Source organism: Saccostrea echinata, unplaced genomic scaffold (genome assembly GCF_033153115.1).
Source record: "Saccostrea echinata isolate AGI-Se365-2 ecotype Australia unplaced genomic scaffold, CSIRO_AGI_Sech_v1 ptg000012l, whole genome shotgun sequence".
Classification (NCBI taxonomy): Eukaryota; Metazoa; Mollusca; class Bivalvia; order Ostreida; family Ostreidae; genus Saccostrea; species Saccostrea echinata.
In genome coordinates this window covers 21,651,534-21,678,067 of record NW_026889761.1, presented here as the reverse complement: position 1 = coordinate 21,678,067, position 26,534 = coordinate 21,651,534, and the positions used below count along the sequence as shown (strand labels likewise).

At 33.9% G+C, this 26,534-nt stretch overlaps 1 protein-coding gene and 1 non-coding gene across 3 annotated transcripts in view; one reads left to right on the top strand and one right to left on the bottom strand.

The window, feature by feature from the left end:
- LOC133185532 (glutamate receptor ionotropic, kainate 2-like) overlaps window positions 1-25,175 on the top strand; it is a 30,024-nt gene extending 4,849 nt beyond the window's left edge. Inside the window, exons 1-16 of one of the 2 annotated variants that reach the window (XM_061320827.1) lie at window positions 4,437-4,922; window positions 5,061-5,335; window positions 10,990-11,145; window positions 14,170-14,445; window positions 16,515-16,696; window positions 17,260-17,313; window positions 17,560-17,733; window positions 18,666-18,821; window positions 19,020-19,124; window positions 19,209-19,322; window positions 19,830-20,024; window positions 20,562-20,904; window positions 21,077-21,294; window positions 21,681-21,906; window positions 22,163-22,425; window positions 23,959-25,175. In XM_061320827.1, coding sequence (XP_061176811.1) covers window positions 5,239-5,335; window positions 10,990-11,145; window positions 14,170-14,445; window positions 16,515-16,696; window positions 17,260-17,313; window positions 17,560-17,733; window positions 18,666-18,821; window positions 19,020-19,124; window positions 19,209-19,322; window positions 19,830-20,024; window positions 20,562-20,904; window positions 21,077-21,294; window positions 21,681-21,906; window positions 22,163-22,425; window positions 23,959-24,129 — 2,730 coding nt within the window. In that variant the 5' untranslated portion in view covers window positions 4,437-4,922; window positions 5,061-5,238 and the 3' untranslated portion in view covers window positions 24,130-25,175. Of the gene's footprint in view, window positions 1-4,436; window positions 4,923-5,060; window positions 5,336-10,989; window positions 11,146-14,169; window positions 14,446-16,514; window positions 16,697-17,259; window positions 17,314-17,559; window positions 17,734-18,665; window positions 18,822-19,019; window positions 19,125-19,208; window positions 19,323-19,829; window positions 20,025-20,561; window positions 20,905-21,076; window positions 21,295-21,680; window positions 21,907-22,162; window positions 22,426-23,958 lie in introns of those variants that run through there. The other variant, XM_061320828.1, reaches the window with a different exon arrangement.
- On the bottom strand, window positions 2,070-2,141 carry Trnae-cuc (transfer RNA glutamic acid (anticodon CUC)). Its single transcript has one exon. It is a non-coding gene; the product is annotated as a tRNA-Glu (tRNA).
- Window positions 25,176-26,534: the final 1,359 nt, after the last annotated feature.

Below are 26,534 nucleotides of genomic sequence, written 5' to 3'. Positions count from 1 at the left end.
AGAGGGTAAATGAATAAAGATTAAAAATTTTTACCATGATTACTCTAGTTGTGTACTCTCTAAGGGAAATATGGAAGGCATTTCATTCTACACGTCTAAGGAGAACAAAATCAAAGAATTATCCACTTTTCTAAAACTGTGACATGATATTAAGTTTCCTCCAAAGAGAAAAAATGTTTGTATCATCTGTCCTTAAAAGAAGAGGAAATTATTTCAAGCAATGGAAATGTCGTGTTTTCTTAGTCACGTCATGGGTCCCTATGTTGATTACTACTAACTTTTTAAGTTGGTGCCTTAAAAATAATTGTCTGGGCGACTAAAAATTTGAATTGGTAACTGAATTTTTTTGATAAGGCGCCAGCTAAATTTTAGACGCCTGCCTTCACCAGTAACTGAGTACCACATAGCACAAATTATACAATAAGCATTCCAAGACTATTTTTAGCATGAATTTGTTTCTTGATTTTATTATTTTACAGATAACTAAGGCCATCAATAAAAATATCTTTGTTTCCCCTAACCCGACCCTAAAATTTCAAGTTGAGTAGGTAGGTAGGTAAATTATTTTTTTTTTCTGACAGCAGTTTTGAAAATACATTCTGAAAATTGAATAATATCTGTATTAATAAGAAAAAACAAAAGAAAAGAAACCGATTTTTAAACCGAATATCATACAAATGAAATTTAACATGTATGGTAAATTAATTCACAAATATTTTTCATTTGAACTTAATTTTAAATTTATTGAAATTGAATTTTTACAAAAAGACAAGATTCGCAAATACTCAACCATCGGCCATCCGAGTATACTTTTTTAAACCTACCATCATCTTTGAGTGCTTACACAGATAAATTAAATGTCAAGGGCCTCGCGTGGCGCAGTAATTATAGTGTTTCGTTTTGGAGTCACGACGTAATTCAGGAGCTTATTCTAAGTCACAGGTCCCGAAGTGGGGCGTGGAAACTGGTCAGTCAAATGAGATCGCAAAAAACGTAGGGCAATGCAGTGTCACAGTATACATGTAGATGTTGGCACGATAAAGATCCCTTACTGATGCTTTTTATGTATGATCAATGGCCATAAGTGCCGAGAAAAAGTCTAAATTAGGAGCCCTCCACAAGGCAGCTGTTCAAATGTTGTCCACCCAGCAATTTTTAAAAGTATTTTAAAGCAAAGAAACAACCTATTTTCAAGGGTCCAACTAAAGAAAAGAAAAATACACTGGACTTCTCAGGAAGCCGTACCATAAGCCAACTTTAAAGATTATAACACTATTTGAAAAGAGAGTACCTGTATAAACAAAATTTAATTCAACCAAACCATATCTAAAATGATTAAAATTTCATATATCTAATGTTATAGTCACTAAGTTTACCCCATAAATAAAAGGAATGAAGAAACGACATACATTATATTTATAAAGATGAGATAATTATACAAAGATATATTTACAAATCCTATGGTCCTATATAATAAAAATAGAATCATACATGAAGTGTTTTTTTTTAGATCAAAACGAATGAAATGCAGTGAAATTTATTGATATGCATACACAAAGTGGGCCCCTCATCTGCTCATGAGGCAGGCTTTGTCGTGCTTACTACGTACGTTAAATTTAGAAGACACATTTGTAAATACCATCTTAACACTCCTTAGTCATGCTATATTTAATTCACGAAATGTTTGAAGAGTGTAGGATTGTGCTAATAAGTTAAAGATGTATATTAAGACTGATACATCGCCGTTGTTTTATAACACTAAATAACCCTCTGTGGCCATATGTTGTGGGCGCCAAATGAGAGTAGAACAAAAGCCGCCATTCTGATAAAAAACGAATTTTGATGAAATTATATTTTATAAAGTTGATCAACAATAAAAATAAATATTTGAATAATCTTTTTAAAAAACTTTTCAGTCGGCACGATTTAAGTGGGTCGGTCGCGTTAGGGGAAACAAACCTATTTTTTATTTTGGCCTAATGACATTAATTTTTGAAGTATTCAAAAGGTAAGGAATTTGAAAAATAAAGTGTATTACATATAAATATATTAAAATCTTAAAAATAATCTTCCCAGACGGGGAATCGAACCCCGGCCGCCGCGGTGAGAGCGCGGAATCCTAACCACTAGACTACCTGGGAATTACGACTTAGCCTGCTACCTAAATAAATCATTGTTACTGAATTCATTCAACACTGGGGTGTTTAAATCTCGCTATGATAAGGGCAGTAAAACTATGTCGGTTTTTGTTTGTAATAAAATCAGTAAATATATATTTCAGAAATGAACTGATGAAAGTATTTGGTATTAAAATAAATAAATAGATAAAACAAGTTTTATGAGGATACAATATACATGTGTATTAGATAATTATAAATCTATAAACATGGCCGTAGGAACCGGGGGGGGGGGGGGCGTGCCCCCCCAATAATTTTCCCGATATATTAGATTACTATAGTAAACATAGATACTATAAGCTTGTGCCCCCTCAATAAAAACGTCTGATGACCTTTTTTTTCTTTTCTTTTCTTTTTTTTTTGCTTGTCAGGAAATTTTTGGTAGTGCCCCCTCAAATGTTTGGTTGTGCCTCTCAAATTGCTTCCTACGGGCCTGATAAATATGTGTTATGAGTGCATTTGGCATGATTAATATTTTTATTTCGGGAGCATTTTACATTTAACTGATTTTTACTGTTTAAAGGTTACTGATTATTCAAAATTTCTCATGATTTATTAAACAACTTTTTGGATATTGTTTAATGAATTCAAAGAACCACAACTCCCATTGAATTCTTCGGTGATTGCTCTTTGGTTATACAAGGAATGTGTTTTATGGGTGACACAACAACATCTTGAAACCTCGTTATAAGTTTTCCTTGTCTAATTACATGTATCAGGGTATCAGGGACCTATATACAGATATAGGTCCCTGCATGTATAATTATCAGAAATAACTCAAATATATATTGTTGAATCAAAGCAGGGACCTACATGAATATAGACAGTAAACATACGTCCTAGATCAAAGAAAATTTATATGTAAGCTATTTGAAATATAGGAATAATATATTTTAAATAGTAAAGAATGAACGTGTTATATAAGTTTAATTGAATAAGCCCAGTGTTGCGCTATTACATGTACTAGTATATGAAATTTTGATTAAAAAAAATTGTGATTGTTGTGTGTTTTTTTTTTTTTAAGATAGACCACTGGACTAATTTTGTCGTGCTGTGTCCTGCCTGCTGGAGATAAAAAAGATCAATGGGTAATCATTATATAAAACACATGTGATCAATGAACTCGACCTGTCCGATCCCCGGGTGGGCCCCGGGCTTATCAACACGACTCCTTCCTCGGCTGTTGCTCCCCCGGGGGAAAGAATTCAATTTGACACACAGTTGGGTGTCTCCCCAATAAACCACGGTGACAGTCTGTCAGTGTATATATACACAGTCTTGGGGTGTTGATGTACAGTGGCGTCATTAGCATAAAAGTTTATTACCCAGTGTTTCTATAGATACGTACCATTTGTAAAGGAAAAGACTCTGCTCTTTAATTCCAGGATCATGAAACAGATCTAACTAAGACTTAAGTAAAATTTCAATCATCTGGAAGATTTTTGTTACTTGTGAACTGAAACTCGTAATTTCCATACAACAACTGTTTGATAATGCAAGATTGAAAATAGTTTTTATTTTGGAATGTTTGTCTTCTAAATCATTTCAGAGCAATATACATGCAGATTTTGTCTGAAGCTTAAGATGTTTAAATATGATTCCACGTCCTGATCCCAGTATTTTTTTTTAATTTCCACTTTCAATATTGCGCAATTTAATCAAATCATTATACCCGTCTATATTTTTCCTAGTGATACTGAGAAAAAATTTTGATTTCTGATTGCAGTTGTTTTACAGTGATCTGAAAACCATTTTTTCAGCATTGCACAATTCGATCGCATTGCATTTGCAATTTTACGTTTGTACAAAGTATCATATTTATTTTGATAAAATTACGTATTTGATACATATAGTGCTAAGCATTAATAAAGGTCAGGTATGCGTTGATGATTTATCAATTAAGCTACTCAATGGGTCTGGATTGTTAAATCTAATTAAAATCAGTTCTGTTCATTGTAATCAAACTTTATACAAACTCATCGGACAACATATCTACATAATAAAAAGTTTAAATCTCTTATTGTTGGGGATGTGTTACTAATACGATTATATTGGGGCAATATCGCCCCCAAATCAATGAACAATTGTGTACATTTATAACCTTAATTTTATTAAGATTAAACTTTGCATCATAAAAGTGATCGCTTCTTCGTTCTGCTATAGACATAATATATTTTGCTTTTTATTATCGAAATTGTCAAGGAACATAAGGCTGTTTCTTTGACAAACGATAAAGAACAAGATATTATCGTTTATAATGGGATGCCTGGATGCATTCCTATTGTGTAGTACACAGAAAACTCAAGTTATATTGAAGCGACATTATTTGCCCTGGAATCTCTAGCTGAATATCACCCTCCGTTTCGAATGACACCAGATTTTATGTATTGATCTGAATATAAATATAATTTCCTACATCGATACAAGATCTTCCCCGATAACGATTAGGACCACGTGAAATCCGACCCCTGCTGTCTTACGGGGGAACTTCGGAAGGCTTCTAGTTTATTCTGTTTTCAGCGGGAGCGCAATTTCATCGAAGGATTAATTTGATTTTAGTGCCGTTAACAAAATATTTGTGTAATTTTGAAATGAGTTCTGTTTGATTCAACAGCTCTTGGCGGATATCGCTACTGTTTACTAATCCTCGCCTTGCTGTTACACAGTGCATGGAATCCGCCTCCCGAACAAGAAGGAAAAATAACGGAAAACATTTGTATACGAGATTTAATATAATTTAAACTTGTAAGTTTACCACAAACATAAATTTGCTACTTTATTTTGACGCTTTAATTGACAGTAACTTTTAAAGCTCGGTTTTAAAATGTCACATGGATCTGTGAAGTTTTTTGGTGAAGTTTTATAATGTTTTCTTATTTTCAGATGCCAACGAGAAGAGGCGCCTTGTGAGATGAGCATTGTTTGTGAATTTTAATGACGCCACACTCGTGGCTTCTCATAGAGATCGTTAGCTCTGTATGGAGGAGGGGCCAGTCGGAGGGTAGGAGAAGAGCTGCACACCGTGTGTTCTGTGTGATAGTCTTCTTTCCTTGATTTGGAGATGTATAAGCACGGATGTGTACTTTTTCTGTCATTTGTGATATTCTATTTAATCAGTTTCTGTGAAACTCAGCAATACCCGAACACGATCAGAATTGGTGAGTACTCTTACACTTTCTATCAGTAACACAGGTTTGCTTTTTAGGTTTAGGATAATGAACGTCAAAACGTTTTTATATTTTTTTTATCATAAGATGAGAAACTCGCGTGTTGCTGATTACAGAGGCGACAAAGAGCTTAGTGCGGTTTACTGCGTTCATGTCGGAGATGGTTCTTGGATTATGATATTTAAGGTATAAACTGTCTTGGGAATTTTTTATTTGTAATCCCCAGTTTTCCATTTCGCCACTGACTTGTAGTTTACCTCCCCGAGTTTCGGTAGAGCTCGATATAACCCACTGCCATGTGTGAGGGGTCTGGTGTGGCGTTAACGAGAACTGATGTAAGTTTCACTGAGTCAATATTTACACACTCATCATCCCCTAACATAATGCCTATCCCCTGAAAACAAAGGAAATTTACCGTACTTCGATTCATTATAAACAATGACAATGAACTTTATTCTCATAACTGAAAAACAGTGTAGAGAAAATACAATTTTAACAAGGTGTACGTACAATATGATAAACATGAGATCATGTCTTTAAACTTGAAAATGTTTTCTACATTTCAGGGTTCCGGAATGTTAACGTTGCGAATAATTGATTGCACAATTACTAAGACCATTTACATATTGTGACCTTTAACTTCCTCAAATATTTTCAAATGTAAATCTTCATTTAAAACTCTTGAAATTATCAAATTATGTATACCAGAGCAGTGCCTAATTATTATATTGTCGTGGTTAATATTAATTAAGGGGGTAGCTATCCATTCATTCATTTAAAAATCTGTGTAAAAGCCAGACACAGGGGATTTAGAATTAGTATCGAGTAACACAGGACGAATATTAAAACAGAAATTGATCTCTGGCCAGATGCCGCCTCACTTTGTACATTATAAGTCATGACCGATGGAGATCGTTTTCTCGAGACTTCACGATCCCGATTTTAATTATCAAATGATTATAATTTGTGCGAGTCAGTAAATACAGCGGTGTTGCATTCAAATCTGGTTGTATACAGATGGAGGAATATCAATTAGAAATCAGAATCTCATTTGAATTTTAACACCCAGAACCTTCAAAATATTGAATTTTAATCATATTTAAATAGTGTGGTTGAATGGAAATTCTTTTATCAGATTTAAAGACATTTTACTGCCTATTAAAGTTCCTTTTCAATTTAAACCCATTTATTTAGCGTTGACAACTGAAATAATATCACAAAGATTGACAATGCTGTCGGAAAAACCGCCCAGCACAAAACTTTTTTTTATATATAAACATAGGTACTCGATGCTCTTTCCTCTTTGTGGCGTACATTATGAATTGTTGATATTAGATTTGTTAAATTGTATTTACCCTTAACAGTACTTAAAAGGCAATGTTTTTGGAGTACACACGATTTTCAATCGCTTTTCATACTGGAGAGGTAAAGTAAATGTTTATACATAACACCGAAAAATCCAAAAAGTGCTAAAAGAAATCACCGATTGCTACACTGTGGACAAAGTTTTTGCCAGCCAGAACTAAATGTACAAAGTTAAAAAATGTCAGCAAATGCAGATATTTATATATGTTATTTAAACAATGTATACACAGAACACATTCAATAAGATCTATCACAATTGCATATTTTTATTTTTAATTTACTAAAACAAAAACTAAAGCCTAATTCAATCAAACAATGCATTTGTTCAATTTAAGAATATTTTGCAAACACTAGACTTATGATGAATAATAATGTTCCGTCCTCTGCAGCAGATAATTTCTTTTCTTTAATAAGAAATATCGACTTTGAAAAAAAAAATACGAAACAAAAACACATGCATTCCTATTTTTTTTAAAAGACAATTTTCAAGAAAACCCAGAGAGCCGAGCAATCAATTCGAAGTTAATGGAGAAACTTAGGCTCATACCTCATTTTATTATTGCCGGAGGTGGGTTAGCATCCCGAAATTAACCATATTAAAACACAGAGACGACTTGTAATCTAATCAGAGTCTCAAATTAACGTTGTATCGACACTCAAAATTGAAAACAAAATCGGCCTTTGGGGAAACGATAACTCTGTAATTTATAACATTAAACTTTTTTAAAAAGACAATACCATGGAGAAATAATAACAGAGCAGTATAAGCTGAAATTTCAGCTGATGTTCCCTACACAACGATACTGGGGTGTCCATTCTCCCAGGGGCACGGGTTCAATGAGCTTAGGTTATAAAAAAGCTTCTCTTTCGACACGATGATAACCCTCAAATAAAATAAAAACAAATATTATAATAAGAGTGCATTATAGGACACCAGAAAAGGGTCAGAGTTCAGTGGTGAACCAACAAAGACGATTGATTTTGGCACTTACACAATAAAGCTATTACAACTTTGTAATTGAAAGTGATGTTTTTGTCTGGGTTTTTTTCTTTAAAAAGATCCTTTTTCTTCATACTATAACTACACTCATACTCTCATATGTCCAAAAGCAGGGTTTGACTTGATGGTTCAATGCAGAGTATGACCCTGACAGACAATGTATTAACAATATGTTAAATGACGGAGACTTTGTGTTCACGCTGTTTAGGTATTGAACAGTTACCTATCTCTTATATCAATCTGAAGTCAAACAAACGAACACAGACAAAGGCCAATGGAGTTACATAATCTCAGTAAGATTACAACTGTAATTAACATTTGGATTAGTCAAGAGCTAGTTGAAAACATTTTATACGCCATGTGGCGCACGTGTGTCTATTTTGCAGACCATTAATCTTCTACAGAAAAATGCCTTTTAAAAATGACAGATCTTAATTATAAATGTCTTTTTTGTTCTCATCATTCTTAACTTTTTTTTTTAATAAAAGTAACATATCATGTTTTATTAATTATAACACAAGAACAATAATGCCCGGTGAGACATTGTGTACAACAAGGAAGACAAAATTGTTCGGCCGGTTTTCAGTGGATTTATCCCAAATATTGTTTTGAACATGTGGAACCTCGTTAATCATGTTAATCCGGATACCAATTATTCGGACTTTCACCTTCCGTATGAAATCTGATGGGAACTTGATATACCAAGTATGTTTCATGATCAGTAATCCAGACCCTTTAATAATCCGGACAGTACATTCGGAAATATAGTTACACATGTAACGAGGCTCGACTGTAAATCAAAGTTCTTACAACTTACTGGCTCCTCTCCATAAATACGAGGGGTGATCAAAAAGTTCGCGAACTATCTCTATATTTACAAAACCATAGTTGAGATCAGAATGAAATTTGGCACACATATAGTCATACACATGTTCTATAAATAACAGATGTTATATAATGTTTTGCTCCGTGTTTGTGACGTCACAATGGGAAAATGACGTCAATATGTAGGTGACGTGACAAAAAATGGTTGACTCAGTCGGACTCGAGCAACGAACGGTTGTAAAGTTTAACGTATATCTTGGAAATTCCTTTGCAGTAGAATATGATAATTTGTACAAGGTTTATGAAGACGAAAGACTTACCAGAAGTTCAATCATTAATTGGATTGATTGTTTTAGTAAAGGCAAGGAGATGGTTAAAAATGATGTTTGTTCTGTTGCCCAGCGAAAGCAAGCTGGGGAAGAGATATGTCCTTAGTTGAGCAATTTGTTATGACAGATCGCCAAGTTACAATTAAAAAAATAGTTGAATATCTTAACAATAATATAATAATTAAATCCCTAAAATATCGTTTACTTTAGACTTTAAACATATGAGATATTATAGATAAAAAAGGTCGTCCATACTTTATCCACATGGGATAAACGACGCTCCCGAGACAGAGGACTCGGGTTTTGATGACCACCATGCTAAATCTTGGAAGGGATGTCCTTATCCACCCATCCTATTGCAGAGATTTGGCCATTTCTGACAGATAGACTGTTTTTGTTATAAAAAAATAACTTGCGTACGCATGGTAAGAAATATAAGACTCGGAAAAATCTTCTAGCTTCTGTGAACAGAACGCCACGGAGCGTGTCACGTGACCGCCTGGATCACGTGATTCGCGCATGGGCAGAACAATGGCTGATGTACATTATAATCGGAGAGGCCTACTTATATAATGAGCACTGAAACCTCATTTTATTTCTTTTAAGGAAGTAATTCAATTAGTTCGTGAACTTTCTGATCACCCCTCGTATAACAATATGTCATGCAAACTAATTCTTAGAACTGCAAGTACAAGAAATACAAGTGGAATTTCGTTATATAACATAGCAATTTAAAATCTGCAGGTTTTATCAATAAATATAAGGACAGCAGCAAAAATAGTGTTAAAAATAATCATGTCCTGGCAATCTTGCATGACCGTAATTGTTGTGATGTTCACGAATATTTTAGTGATCGACAGATAAGGTTGGATCTATATTAAACGAGCACATATTACTTTTTCTCTGTAAATACTAGCGCTTGGACTTGCAGTATGGAAACTTACTTTAACAACAGCTTCACAGTCGCATCTTCTCGTGACTTTCCAATGAGCATTATCGAGCAAACGGACAGCTTTTCAAACGACAAGAATTTCTTTTGAAGGAAACAAATGGGGAGTAAAAATAAGTTTATTTTTTCCCTTTCAACCTTTTAGGCACTGAAAAATAACCCTGAAGTTTCCATCTTAAAATTAGCGTAATGACGTTGACGTAAAATAAAAATTATCGAGTTATATTTTAAACTTCAAAAGTAAGCTAATTCTTGTGCACATATAAAATTATTTATCACATATTTACTCTTTTATACAGTTGATATAGCTCATAGGATATCGTTTTCATATCCACGGTTGTGACGTCACAATGATTTTTGCGTAAATGTGGATTTCCATATATAGACAGTGTAAAACAAGTGATAGCTTTGTGTAAAACATGTGATAAAATGCATCTCCGATGGTTTTGTGGTTAGATATGATTTTTTTATCCAACTCGTCTGTTTTATCCCCTTGCCAAGACTCGGGGATAAAACACACACAACTCGATGGATAAAAAATCATATCCTACCACAAACCTTGGGAGATCCTATACTTATTTTTTTTCCATCCAGTACGAAACATATATTGTAATAAAATAAATGTATGAAGCATGTTAAAATTCTATAAATAATGATACATGTATTAAGAAAGTTCTTAATGGGGTGATCTCTTCTTTTACTCATCTTTTACTCATCAAGAGGATATCACCCGGGAATATCCGAAGATGGCTGTTAAATAAAAAAAAGTTAAATATAACTTTGGTAAGGTAAATCTTAAATTTCTATATATGGTGGTGCGTCAGCAATTTTATATAGTGTACTTAATCATCATTTCAGTATTTCTGTATTAACTTTCTGTACCAGAATTAGAACACAAATCATTAAGTCGGATTTGATATGGAGCATGGTAACATTTGTTAATGATTTTATTTCTCCACAAAATTATTCTGACAAACCAGTGGTGTATCCATTGTGTGTTGTTGTGATTACATAAACTGGGTGGGAAATCTATAATTCCTATACAATTTACACGATAAACAGACAAATTTTACAGATTTACAAACAGAGAACATTATTAACAACTGAAAATCTAAAGCTATTCAGAATGAAGCTAGCAAGTTTTATATATAATAATTGTGTAATAATTACACTTTAGATGGATTTTTCGAGCCCGAACACAAGAGTGCAGAGCTGGCCTTCAAATGGACGATGCAGAAGGTTAACCTGAGAAATGACATTCTGAGCCAGGTCCTCGTAGCCTACATTGTGAAAGAAGTCACTCCGGACGACAGCTTCGACGTCTCCAAGAAAGGTAGCTATAGATCTACTCCAGCTGTTTTTATTCTGCTTTATACGAATTATGTGTACACATTGGTGATTTGTTTTGTCAGAAGATTGTTTTCCCTCTAGAAACAGGTTGATTTAGTGGAATCTTTTCAAATCTATGACAAAACGCACAAATATAAAATTAACTATTTTCTCTTAGTTTGAAAGTTTTGTTTTTAATTTATTATACATTACAATTTCATATTTTTTGCTTGTTTGTGGTTGTTTGTTTATTTTTTTTTTTTAAAATTCAAAACCAGAAGTTGGAGTTAGACTTATATACAATCAGTTCTGGACCGTAACGCAACTCCTTTCAGTGAATGATAACTCTAAAAACAAATTAGATCAAATGCTGTGCCCCAGATGTTTCAAAACGTCAATGGCTTAACCCATAATTTAAACCAAAAGTCTATGACGAGACTGTGGCTCTACTGTTGTGTATTTAATAATAAAGAAATATATATCTTAGTGTAGTCTACCTACGTAAAAAATCTAATCATACCAGAACTGAAGGAAGATTAGCGTTTTAAAAAAAATCAAAGAAATTTCTTTTTTAGCAACCATGGCAACATCGTTTGTAGACTCAAAAACCGACAAACAGAATTAAGTGTCTTAGTATAGTCTACTTGTGCACGAAATTGAAATTGAAATTGGACCAAAACTGAAAGAGAAGTAGCATTTTGAAAGAATGTTTTTAGTAACCATGGCAACACCGTTTGACAAAGTCAAAAACCGATAGAAAGAATTATGTATCTTAGTATATTCTACTTGCGCGCCAAGTCTTATTGGATCAAAACTGTACGAGGGGTAGCGTCTTGAAAAATTGTTTAGAGACAGAAAGTTGACGGAAGGACGACATGTATCTTACCTATTTATAAGCTCATCTGGTCTCTGACCAGAATAGTTTTAAAATCATGAATTATATTTTTTTCCTTTGCAAAATAAACAACTATAGTGCACACGTCCCTGGTGTGAAAGTACAGTAGCAGATACAGCGCCTCCTATCTGGAATAACAGGGTTATATCAGATAGCCAAGCGATGAATTCGAGATAATGGCTAGATGATTGAGTTGGCATCTGGATGTCATTAATTCCACATACACAACACACGAGCATTTGAAATACAACATTCGCCTTCTCTTTCATTTTACATTCTGTACATGTAAAAGCGAGTGTTCCAATGGGAATTTGCCTTTTGTTTTTTGTACTGATGGAACGTTATGACAGTCTTTTCCATGTTTCTGTGATGAACCGATATTTATAATTATCTTTCCAGTTGTTTATAGATAAATAACATCAGGTTTTTTTGGGTTGCTCAGTTATGATAAACAACGAAACTGTCAATTCTAGAAATGGGATTTTTCCTGCAAGTCCCCCTCATTCCGATAGATAATTCCCAGCTGTAGATTATGCAATACATTTATCTCAGCACATCTGAAGCGTTTACACGTGCTTCGATATTACTTAATTTTTTACCATCTAAAATTAATCAATGATTATTTTTCATCTTTCATACAATGTGAATGCGCCTCTAATTGTTTCATATATTGAACAAAAAGTAGTCACGTGTAAGTAATTATAAGTTCTTGTAAATCATGCCAGTCCTGATTAAGAATGCGCTTTTTCTTGACACGTTCAAGGCAGAACAGTTCGTCATGCTAGAAGAGGTCTAAATTTTCGTGGAAAACTGAAATTAATAGGGATTTGAGGGAAGAGGCTCTTGGTACAGGAGTTTAATGAAGAAAAAGTAACACATTTCATCTGGCAGTGATTTGCCCCGTTACACGTATCTTTGAACCACATTTACCAGTGAATGGGTAATATGCATAAACATTTGCTATTAAAATAAAGTTTAATTAAAAATATAAATAAATTAAAAAAAAATAAATGAATAAATTAATAAACAAACAATCAAATAAAAAACACAGTAATGAGAAAAATCCTCCACTACGGGCAATAAGGATTGTAAAGATGCTATTGCAATTTCTTTCAGTCTTAAAGAAAATTTGTCTATCAATGAGAAAATCCCCCCACTCAAAACAGGTTCACTGTACACTTATTAGAGGGTCTTAAGGAAGCTATAAACACTGCCTCCTAAAGAGCTGATTCCACGGTAGTTTTATGCAGCTAGGGTGATCTGCCCTTTGGGGTAAAACGGAATGAAATAAAATACAACTGTATACAGTAAATGACACAATATGAAATAGATAAAAGTATTCTTATCTTTATTTTAGATGAAAATAAAGTAATTGAATACTTTCTTTGCTTACATTTTCACAATGTATACTAATACATGTACTTATCTATGCTACTTTTATGCAGTTAGAGTGATCTGCCCTTAGAACAAAAAAAGTGCATTCAATTCTCAGTTTTTAATCGATTAGCATTCCGTTATATTAGGCCAAACCAAATTAAAAGAATATTTTATTCGCAATTATTTTCTACCAAAACAAACGTGATTTCTATCTATCAATACTTCGTTGAATTTATATATTTTGTCTGTGGCTTAATAGACAGGACCCCTATCCCCCACCCCCTACCCCTGTTATAAACCCAACCCTTTTCCCTTTTTTCATAAATTATCTTCATGTGATATATTGTGATATAATCCATGTCAACAATCCGAAAAATTACCCAAAACAAACAATTCATAATAAATTCCTATCCCATTCTATACACGTATATATGGTATAAAAAGATGATTAAAAATAGTTGAAAAGGCCCGAGGTCTATAACAGAGGTGGGGTTGTAAGGTCTTTGTGAGGGGTTAGATTGTTGGTAGTCTATGTTTTGAATGGAATATAAATAAACCCAGTAAGGGTTCTTAATGTAGTAGCTGTCCTTATTATGAAAAAAAGCATATACAGCACTTGCCATTAGAAAGACATCAAACTGCAGACAAAAGTTTCTAGATTCACATTTCTCCAGGATCTGGCTACCTTGTCAAGATTCTTTTGTTTTTAAAGAAAGATAAGTAATATACCTAAATCCAATATTTTTTATGTAACAGTATGTCGAGAAATTGCTGCTGGGTGTAAGGTTATTTTTGGACCTGGATCCCGTGTGTCATCCAGTCACGTGCAGTCCATATGTAAATTCCTGGCCATTCCTCACATCCAGGCGCATTGGGATCCCCGTGACGTCATCACAGATACCAGAGACCCGGATAAGGATCATTTCTCTATAAATTTGTATCCACACTACCTGTCTCTGAGCTCTGCCTTCCGAAATTTGATTGACTTCTGGAAATGGAAACAGTTTACCGTAATCTATGAGGACAATGACGGTAAGTTTTAAATTGTACACAATTACTTGATGTATTCGTATTCATTTGAATAAAGGTAGAGAGCTGGTTACCGATGAAGACATTGCTATGGTTGGATACTAATATGGAAACAAGTATATAAATTATTCAGTTCTAATGAAGATTTTGGTTGGATGACATAAATAAATCAGATAAGTAAGAGAGGAAGACTGAGGATATTGGGTGAATAATTGATGGGTAGAGTGAGTGAGGAAGACTGAGGATATTGGGTGAATAATTGATGAATAGAGTGAGTGAGGAAGACTGAGGATATTGGGTGAATAATTGATGGAAAGAGTGAGTGAGGAAGACTGAGGATATTGGGTGAATAATTGATGAATAGAGTGAGTGAGGAAGACTGAGGATATTGGGTGAATAATTGATGGAAAGAGTGAGCAAGGAAGATTGAGGATATTGGATGAATAATTGATGAATAGAGTGAGTGAGGAAGACTGAGGATATTGGGTAAATGACTAATGAATAAATCAAATGAGTGAGTGAGGAAGACTGAGGATATTGGGTGAATAATTGATTAATAGAGTGAGTGAGGAAGACTGAGGATATTGGATGAATAATTGATGGATAAAGTGAGTGAGGAAGACTGGGGATATTAGGTGAATGCTCTATGGATAGAGTGAGTGAGGAAGACTGGGGATATTGGGTAGTGAGTGCTGAAAATTGAGGATATTGGGTGGATGACTGATAAATAAATCAGATTAGTGAGTGAGGAAGATTGAGGATATTAGGTGAATGCTCTATGGATAGAGTGAGTGAGGAAGACAGGATATTGGGTAAATGACTGATAAATAAATCAGATTAGTAAGTGAGGAAGACTTAGGATATTAGGTGAATGCTCTATGGATAGAGTGAGTGAGGAAGACTGACAGAGGATATTGGGTAAATGACTGATGAATAAATCAGATGAGTTAGTGAGGAAATATGAGGATATTTGGTGGATGACTGACTAATAAATCAGATTAGTGAGTGAGGAAGACTTAGGATATTAGGTGAATGCTCTATGGATAGAGTGAGTGAGGAAGACTGAGGATATTGGGTAAATGACGGATGAATAAATCAGATGAGTAAGTGAGGAAAATTGAGGATATTGGGTGGATGACTGATATAGAGTGATTGCATGAGGAAGATCAGGATATTGGGTGGATGACATAAATTGATCAGAAGTGTAAATGAGGAAGATATTGGGTGTGACTGATATATTCATTGAGCGATTGAGTGATGAAAACGTTGTTTAGGTTATAAATGAAGACATCGTATTGGTAAGATGACTGCAGAATAGGCGTCGGAACCGAGTGGGGAGGGGGGGGGGGGCTAGAAGGATTTTCGGGTTTGGACAATTTTCAATTTTCCTTTTTTTCTTTTGTTTTTGTTTTTGTTTTTGTTTTTTTTTTGTTGTTTTTTTTTTTTTTTTGGGGGGGGGGGTTGTCAAGTTTTTTTCAGGTTTGATTTTTTTCTCTTTCAAGTAGCCCCCCCCCCCCACTTTCAATTTGCTTCCGACGCCTATGTGCAGAATATGATACGGTGAGAGAATCAGTAATAAAGACATTAGGTGGAGGACTGAGTGACTAAGTCCGCCCGTGGAATAAGGACATTGATATCATGTCAGACAATGAATACGATTCTATTTCATATATTTCTCAAGTTATGTTAAACTATTCTTCGGAACAGCTGAAAAAATCAGACCGAGCAATTTTACTGGACTTTCTCAATCTTAAACCATGCAGTACGTGTCTAAATGGATCTCTGTGTTAGGGGTTAGTTGATGTGATAGTTTCTTGTGGCAGTTATATTGCGTGTGATGAAAATGTCAGACAGGTTATGAATTTGCACTTCAGAAAGAAAGAAAACAAGCTGCAGAATCAAATAGAGATATCAGGGATAAGAATCGTAAATCATGTCATTTTTATTGTACATGTTTTTGATTTGTTGTGAAAGCTTTTGAGACTTTGTTGGTCATTCCTTTAGTATCAGCATAATTTATATCCTTTCTGTACTGATAAAGTATTTTGTTGCCATTTGATTTTTTTTCTTAGGTTTAATACGGCTACAGGAAGTTTTAAAAGCGTCCAATGTCCCAGAAACCAAAGTTACCGTCCGTAGAATCAATAACAATCCGGAAACGTACATCAGTTTATTTAAAGATCTTAAGGAAAAGGGGGAATACAGAATAATAATTGACTGCCATGTCTCCAGGGTCGGGATCATACTGGAAAAAGTGAGTGTCACAGCAGCTTTAGCAAGAGCGGATCCAAGAATTTTTCTTTAATGGGTCCATGGGATCATTTCTCGTCATTAAAAAATAACATCAAAAAAAATGTTTACTTGCGGGAAAAAGGGACAAAAAGATTGAAAGAAAAGAACACAAAAAGTTCGCAAAAACTCGAAATAAAAAACCTAGGATTGGGGGCATCTATCCCTATCAAAGACAAAATTGCATCCACTTCATTTACAATCTTATTTCAAACATCTTTCGAGGGGTTCATTTTTTTTCTAAAAAGGGTGGTTGGGTGTCTAAAGTCATATATGTTAATTACACTGAAAATGCGGGGGGGGGGGGGGGGGGGACCTGGACACCCCTCATCTCTCTGCTGGATTAACCCTGTTTGAAATATTTTAACATTAAGCACCATATTTGTGTGTTTATTCTTTCTCTAATTATTTCATATTAAATGTGAAAAACGCAAACAGAAACCACCCAATAAAGATTTTTATTGTCATAAAATTATTCAACATATTTGGTCTAATATTTGGTGATAGCTCGGTCTTTTATCATTGTAGGCCCTTCAAGTCAATGCCGCATCGGAATATTTTCATTATTTGTTTACTACGCTGGTAAGTAACTGTAATTCGTCCCTTTGATATTTACCGTTTTGAGTAAAATGAGATTCTTGATCCTACTGACACATTTATGAAAGCCCAAGAATGGGAACATTTCTTGATCAGTACTGAAGATTTTTATCTCCATTACTCGATGAAAAGATTTTTAAATGTCATGATATAGGCATTCTATACAAGATTTTGAAGAAATAAATTTATAGAAGAATCTGTTTAGATTACATAATTGACTTATCTTATCAGGATCTTGGATTGGTTGATTTGGAGCAATTTAAGCACGCAGGTGCAAACATCACTGGCATGCGATTGGTGGATCCTGATCGCCCACTGGTGACGGCGGTAACTGGCGAATGGAAGTACGAGATGTTCAGCAGCAGTTCAAAGACGTCACCCCTCGTGGACCAATCAGGAATTCCTGTAAGAATGATTTCTATTGTATGAAAAGAATGTATGAATAAGGAAAGCCAGCTCTAAATACTAACCTGAATAATAAAATTGAATGTTTTTAAACTATATGTGTTTATAATCTGTAAGTAATGAAATTTCCTAGGGTAGTGTGTTTATTAACTTTTTCTTCCTTTTTATAACTTACGATGCTTCCTTTTTGGAAAGAAGGCAAATGATTTTTATCCACGAAATGATTCATATCTACCATTGGTAGGTTATAGTTTTTGTTGAGTATACTACAATTTCTGTTGTCATTCCATTAATTTTTTTAAGCGATTATATTATTTGAGAGGGTGTACACAATATGCATGATTACCTGTAATCTACATTTCTCACATTTTCTTCCAAAACGCTAATTCTTCCTTGGCGAAGGATATTAATTTTTTTTCATAAATTTTGCTTTATGCACACATAAGGAAAGATGAAATATTAAAGCACCTGTTTAATAATAAATATTTCAAACTTTGTTGGATAATAAAAAAAAAAAATATTTACAAAAAAAATAATTTTTATCATATGAAATCTGATAAAATTTAATCAGGAATAGTCTAACCTGTTTTTATTTACTATTGAATAAATTTTGTGTGTTTTGCTACACGTATTTTCATTTAAAACTTTTCATAAGATTTTGTAATTTGCTATTATTTTTCTTAGAATTTTTATCTTATTTCAGAATGTTTTGCTTTGTACAATCTGTTGTGCGTTTGCTATTACTCACTTATTTGACGTGTAGTCAATGTCTGTATTCTGAACGAAAAGAATGCGTATTTGAGCTTTAAGTCGCACAATTTTCTGCACTTTGGAATGACAAGATTCATGTACAATGAATTTGAAATATTTTTTGTTAAAAAAAAGCATCTTGTCAAGGAAGAACCACAGCGTAAAACTTCCATTTTTTTCAGACGGAGACGGCGCTGATTTATGACGCGGTCTATCTGTTTGCACGTGGTCTTGACGGGGTTCAGAAGGCCAAGAACATGAACTTCCGGCAAAACATCCGGTGTAACTCATCCGTGTCTTGGGAGGACGGTCTAAGTCTGCTCAATTACATGAAAACGGTCAGCTCAAAAACAATCAAAAAGTCAACTCTCTCTCATCAATTTCAATAAATATTGTATTTGATTATGCTTTCTGACAAATACATGCAAAAATTAAAAATATCCATCAAATGTTTTCTAATTATATTATCTATTTGTAAAACATAAATACTCCTTTCCGTATTTGCACACAATAATATTCATTTGTTTTTGGTACAGATGGATTTCGAGGGACTTACAGGAAGAATTCACTTCGGAAAATATGGCGAACGGAGTGACTTTACACTAGATATAACTAAACTCGACAAAATGGGGCTCAAAAAGGTATAAATGTAGTTCAATACATTTAAAAAAATTACCTTCTTATAAGAACAATCTATAGATTTTGTGATATTTTGTTTTGGTCAGATTGGTACCTGGGATCCTAAAAATTTGGTGAATATTACTGAGGATGTCAAAGAAAACACAAAGAAGATGAGTGACCAGTTAGCCAACAAGACCCTCGTAGTCACCACCGTTCTCGTATGTATATCAGTTAGCCAACATGACCCTTATAGTCACCACTCGTATGTATATCAGTTAGCCATGAAGACCCTTATAGTCACCACCGCTCTCGTATATATATCAGTTAGCCAACAAGACCTTTGCAGTCACCACCGTTCTCGTATGTACATGTATATCAGTTAGCCAAAAAGACCCTCGTAGTCACCACTGTTCTCGTACATATATCAGTTAGCCAACAAGACTCTTATAGTCACCACTATTCTCATATGTTTATCAGATAGAGACCCTTATAGTCACCGTTATCAACAAATCTGTATTAGTTTTCTGAGTTCATCATATAACAAAATATAGTTTGCTAAGAAAACTTTTCATAACCACAACCAAAGTGAATTTGTCTTGGAAATAGAATATCTTAGTGGTCACATGACACTCTTTAACCAATCTTGTCGAAATATTACGTCAAAGCAGCGTATAAGACAAAAACATTCAACTTCTTTTAACAAAAAAGTCTTAATTTATTTATAGGATGCTCCTTACGTCTTCCAAAAAGTAGATGAGAACGGAATCGTGACGTATGAAGGCTTCTGTATAGACCTCCTTAACGAGATCTCCCAAAACCTAGGCTTCAAGTACGAGATACAGGTGTCTCCCAAAAACGAGTACGGCAACTGTGATGAACACGGGGTCTGCAATGGGATGGTCAAAGAACTCGTGGAGAGGGTAAGATTTTAAAACAAAAATGGGTTTTAAACTAGTATATTTGGATGTGTGAAGATCGTAGAAAAATTGGCTGTTATATTCGTTAAAAAATGAACAAAGTTTAATTTGTATTTTGCAAAGGCTGATTTGGGAAAGCTTTCATGACAATGATAATGAAGAAATGTACCATTTTTTAGTGTGATTAATAGAACATAAAAAAAGAAACCACAAGGATTTAAATGCAGGTGCTTTATGAAGAAATGCGTCTATCAAATTGACATCAGCTTGATAAATATGGCTGCCATTTATTGTAGTGTTAGCATCGGATGTATAGGGAGCATCAGAAGATTTAAAAAAGAATTCCATGTGTACATGTCATGACATTGTAACATTAGTCTGCAGCGTAATGATGATCTTTGTATCATTATAAAGTCCAACTTGTCTTTAGTTGAGTTGTCAAAGAAGAAAAAAAATGAGATTGTTAAAATCCGTATTATGATGATTCCCTACCGATCAGACGTCAGAAAAATTAAGTATTTCTTTTTCTTTTTTCCCTAGCGAGCTGATTTGGCTGTAGCGGGTATGACAATAACATATGAGAGAGAAAGAGTGATAGACTTCACTAAACCATTCTGGAATATCGGAATCACTATCCTATTCCGGAAGCCTAAGCCAGAACCTCCCGAGTTGTTTTCGTTCCTGTCGCCCCTGGATACACAGGTGTGGATATACGTCATTGCTGTTTACCTGTGTGTTAGTTTCATGATGTTCGTCATTGCGCGATTTACGCCTTATGAATGGTGTAATCCGCACCCATGTGATCCCAACACGGACGTGGTGGAGAACCAGTTTTCTGTACTCAACAGTCTTTGGTTTACGATTGGGGCTTTCATGCAGCAAGGTAATTTACAGTTAGTAACACTTAACTGCAAATTGTTTGATTTTAATTTTGTTCTATTCTTGCAGATTCCTATAGTTTGCTGAAACTGACAAACATCCCAAACAGTTTTTTAGACTTATTGTGTCATTTTGATAACATTGTTGCAGTAGATGTTGAACGTATTACATTCCAGGTTGTGAGATCGCCCCTCGGGCTGTGTCCACCAGAATGGTGGCCGGAGTGTGGTGGTTTTTCACTCTCATCATCATCTCCTCATATACAGCTAATCTAGCGGCATTCCTAACCATCGAGAAAATGGTGTCCCCGATAGAGGGCGCTGAAGATCTCTCCAAACAGACCAAAATTAAATACGGAAGTCTCGGGTCTGGAAGCACAAAGTCATTCTTTGAGGTTCGAAAATTTAACATAAAATGATATTTGTTAGCTCTCTGCGGCGTTTGAGAAAAAAGAATTGAATAAAGCGTACTTGATTTATGGAACTGCAAATTCAAAAAATGTATTTTCAAGAGGTTTTAAATTGCAAAATTACATTTGTGCAGCTGGATGATAAGTTTATTTCATTAATAATACAAGAAACAGCGCGGGGTTGTTCAGTTCACATAAAGATGAAATGTCTTAATTGTAGTTTTTAAGGAAAAAATGTCAATTGAATGTAAATATATTTCCATAAACAACAATGCATACACTTATTATTTTCCATTGGAAATCCTTAATGTACCTGAAAATTTCGTAGGTATCTCACATGTAAATGACAAAGTTTTCCCTGGTTTTTCCAGCGTTCCAAATTCCCCACATACCAGAGGATGTGGGGGTTTATGAAGTCGGCCACGCCCTCTGTGTTTGTCGCCAGTAACAAGGACGGAGAAACACGTGTCCTGGAAGGGGACTACGCTTACTTCGCGGAGTCTTCCACTATAGAGTACATGGTGGAACGTAACTGTGATTTGATGCAAGTGGGCCAATGGCTCGATTCCAAGGGTTATGGAATTGGTCTTCCTCAAGGTGATTACGCATGCGTGTTGGGAATAGAGAAGAATTTTTTGAGTAAAATAATGTTTGTGTTGGATGTTTTATTTTTGTACAAAAAAAAAACATTTTGTAACTCACTGAATTTAGTGTACCTTAGAAAGTTGAATCCTTTAGGACAATTGAGTTGTGTGTAATCTAATGAAGCGTGAATGAAGTAATACATGTATGTGTAAAAGTACAATTACCGTATAGAAACCTGATTCAGTACATGTTTCATATCTCTCTTCAGATTCGCCATACAGAGACAAAATTTCTAGTGTCATTTTAAAATTACAAGAAGATCAGATGATTCAGAAATTTTACAACACGTGGTGGAAGGAAAAGAATAAAGACGGGGAGTGCATAGACTCCACCCAGAAAAAGACTAACGCCCTCACTATAAGAAATGTGGGCGGTATATTTGTGGTGCTGATAGCAGGCACAATGGCGGGAGCTGTAGTGGCCTTCTTTGAATTTCTGTGGAAAGCACGGAAAAACGCCAAAGTAGATAAGGTTAGTATACTTAAGGCAGGCTGGTGATTTATCCTTAATTTTAATTTTTATTGCAATGTGAAAAACAGGTGGACAATTTTAAAGTATTTGTGTGGCGAATCTGGGGAAGATTTTCGGAGGCGGGATTGTTACGCCTTTCTTTACGATGCAGAATCCAATCTGATATGAAATTTGACTCTTTTTATCATATTAGAAAGATTTCCCATCCTTCCAAGGGAGATTTCGTGAACTCGCTAAAAGCAAGATGAGCTGGAATCCTTTTTATTTCCAGTCACTGGTATCTGGTTCAAATCCAAACAAATGGGGCATAACATAATTATCAAGATACAATAATTTCGAAAAAGTTCTTGGATTGCGTGTTTTGATTTTCAGTTGATCATTATTCATTAATATATTTTTTTTCTGAAGCAGTCCCTAATGTTTTCTTGAAGAAGACTGTAAATGCCCATTACTTCAATTAATCTAATTAATCTCTGCATGTTCTTTTTAAAAAAATGACATAATGGGTTAAATGTTTTAATATTATATGTTTGCATGTTTACAATGTGTGCTGCTATCATGATGGAATCTAATTGTGTCTACACGAGTTTTTATCTAATAAATCATACATAATTTGTTAGTTATGTTAAGGGGTAGAAGATATCTTCTGTAATCAAACGCCAAAAGATAGCAGTCAATCTACTCTGATTTTTGCCCTTTTGATCGATTACGTAACAATAACCAATTCCGTATACTGTTTTTCAAAAAACTCTATAGAATTAAGTAACGAATTCTCGGTGGAGATACTTAATTTATCATTTGTTATTAATCCTCAATGTAGTGGAATTTATGTTTCCATTCTTCTATAGATACAAATAACTAGTACATGTATTTACGTTCAAATATTCGAACTTTATTACAAATTCAAATTTGCGATAAGGATAGCTTTAAAACGACATCTGTTTAAAGTTGGTCAATAAAACTCGTAAAACTACATTTCACTTGATGACGGTGGCCTCTTCTGTTCTGAATTTGAATATATATATATATATATATATATATATATATATATATATATATATATATATATATATATATATATATATATATATATATATATATATATTTAAGAAATGAAGCCGATTTGAATTATATTGTATAACTTTCGCCTAAATACATAGTTTATCATGTTTCCTGTATTTCTCAGAAAGGGCCCGCTACGTAAGCATTTAAATATTCAAGAAGCTTGTAAAAAGGGTAAATGGATCTTTTTTTTATACACTTACTTTCCGTCATTTTGAAAATCACACTAAAATGTATGGAACTATTTTGCTCAAATTTCTAATATAGCTATATATGTGATGCTGTGAATACTTTGCAAAACATAACAGAGGTAAGTGAAGCATCTGAAGCGCGCCCTCTGGTGAGAGATTGAGATATCCTTTGATTTTTGTGAAGCCATCAATTTCAACATTGATGTGAAGATTGGTAAGACGTGATCTCTTCTTCAATTATGTCACAGTCCATAATATATTGTATGATTACATTTTACAGCAATCCCTGTGTTCGGAAATTGGCGAGGAACTCAGATTTGCAGTTCGATGTTTTGACTCTGCTTCCAAACCCGTGCACCGGAAACCCAGTTCTGACGTCACAGACAATGGTTTACAGAGCATGCCTCTTAACAGTTATAAAAACAATGGACGCCAAGATGTATACTCGTAGCCATTAATGTTTGAACGTTTTGTGTAAAACCATCACGTAGACAATCATTTAGAAGGGGATTTTATACTTTTTGTTTAATATGATAATTTACACGAGTACATCATTTACAATGATTATACATGTACATATATATACATTGTATGAGAGTATGGATTCGGTTTCATTATATATCAATTCATGTTTTACATTTCTGCCTACATATTTTTTTTTTAACAAAGAAAACATGTGCATCAAAAGTGAATGTCAACATTATCTGTTGTATTTGAAAACTTTGAAGAATTATGACCTAATTGAATGTCAAAAGTGCCTTACTACTTCATTTGCATATATAAACATCTAATTTGTGTGCAATGTGACATTCCGATCTAGATATTTAGAGATATTTTTTCATACAATTTGTCTCATAATTTATACCATGTACATACATTTTAGCACATATACATAAACAAGCAGATATATATGTCTCTAATGTTCTGTTTCGACCCTATTATTTGTGTTCTTATGTGCATGGTTTTTTTAACTATTAATTCGACTATGCACGCGAGTTTACTTGAGAAGTTCTTCAAGATTAACTTCTATGCATACTGATAATTGTATAATACAAATGTATGGATTCTTAGACAGAGTTTATAATACAAATTTACTACATTTTGATCTATAGTTTGGATTTTCAAATTGCCTGCCTTTGCAGAGCTGTCAAGATAGGGGTGTGCTGCACATTTTGATACAGAGAAAGCTGAAAGGAAATGTAAATTCCCAGATTTTGGTCGATGCATAATGTACTGTAACAGCGTTTCGATGATTAATAGTTTAGGGCTACGTCTTTTTTTTCTTTGTTAACAACACCTATAGGTCAAAATACCATGAAAATTGCACAAAATTCAATTATTTTTAATTTTTTTTCTCGAAACAGACTTTTTAAGAATTGATAATGCCGATCATTTTATTTCTTCTAATTTGTACCCTTTTCTTGAAATTTCTTTTGAGAGAAGTGAGTTTTGTGCTATAGTAGCTATATGCCAATAAATTAATTTTGTATTGTAGAATCTGTTGTCGTTATATGTATTATATAGTGTACAAGTGGCAGTTACTTTTATGGTCAAGGTCTATTTACAATAAAGTTGGAGTGTAGTAATACAAGTTTGATGGAACTTTGATTAGATATGGAGGGGCTTTGTGTTAAACAATTCAAAATGCTTTCTTTAGTTGTTAGTATAGGAATTAATGTTGCAGAAAAAGTACGTGGGTTTGTATTTTTTCTGCTTTAGCTGCAACGTTAACAAAGAAAGACATTTTATTGGTTATATTAGTATTCATATATAATAGGATCGAGTAGTTGTTGTACTGTTATCTCCCCCCCCCCCCCCGCAAATGAAGTTTAGAGGTGTACATTGGAATGAACATGTCCGACTGTCTGTAGACTTGATTTCTTGGAGACTACTGCATGGATCTGTCTGAATTTTTCCACGCGTATCATTCACCACATAAAGTTGTGCACGTAGTTTTTCATCCTGATTGGATAATTTTTCTTCAGATTACAGTTTTTTTTTTTCAATTTTATAGAGAGTCATTTTGGGTTCATGTAGACTTGAGACATACAATCAAGAAGTTGCTAGTTGGTACACTTATAGAAAAAACGCCAATTGCAAAACCAAATCATTAACCTTAAAAAAAATCACCAAGTATCACAGTTTAATCTCTACAAATTTAAAGGAGTTATGCAGTAACCTTTTAAAAAATGTTTCATCAGGATTAGTTATTTTCATTTAAACAGCTTTATATCAAAATTTTATTATTATTTTTTTTAAATCTCAACAAACAAATTTCAGAGAGCCATGTCTCTCAAATATAACAGATGGTTGCAATCAAATTTTTCAATCTAATAAAAAAAAATACATAATTATTATTAGTATTTTAATGTTTTATTAGGCTGTACTTGATTAGTCCACCATTCAGGAAATTTTAATTAGATTTCATTTAACTTGTGACTGTCAGTGTTAAAAAATTTTGAAGACCTCTTGACTAGATCTATGAAATACTTTTAGTGACTTGATACCACTTTTGAAAAAACAAAACAAAAAAAACAACTCCTCCCCCCCCCCAAAAAAAAAAACAAACAAACAAACAAAAACAGCGGGGGTATTTGTCCACTTTGGACAGTTCTAGTGAAACCTCTTATTTTATTGTTTGAAAAAAATAATAGTATAGTTATAGCTATATGTAAGTTATACTTTTAATACCAGGTATCAAACAAACAAACAAACAAAAAAATCATACCACCATCAGTAAAATGTACACTTTTTGGCAGGTTTAAGGGTCCTACTTCTGTAAGTAATGATTGGGTAAGAGTTATAACTCGTACAGTAACGCACTGATAGTTGCCAAGTATCTCAATAAAGAAGATA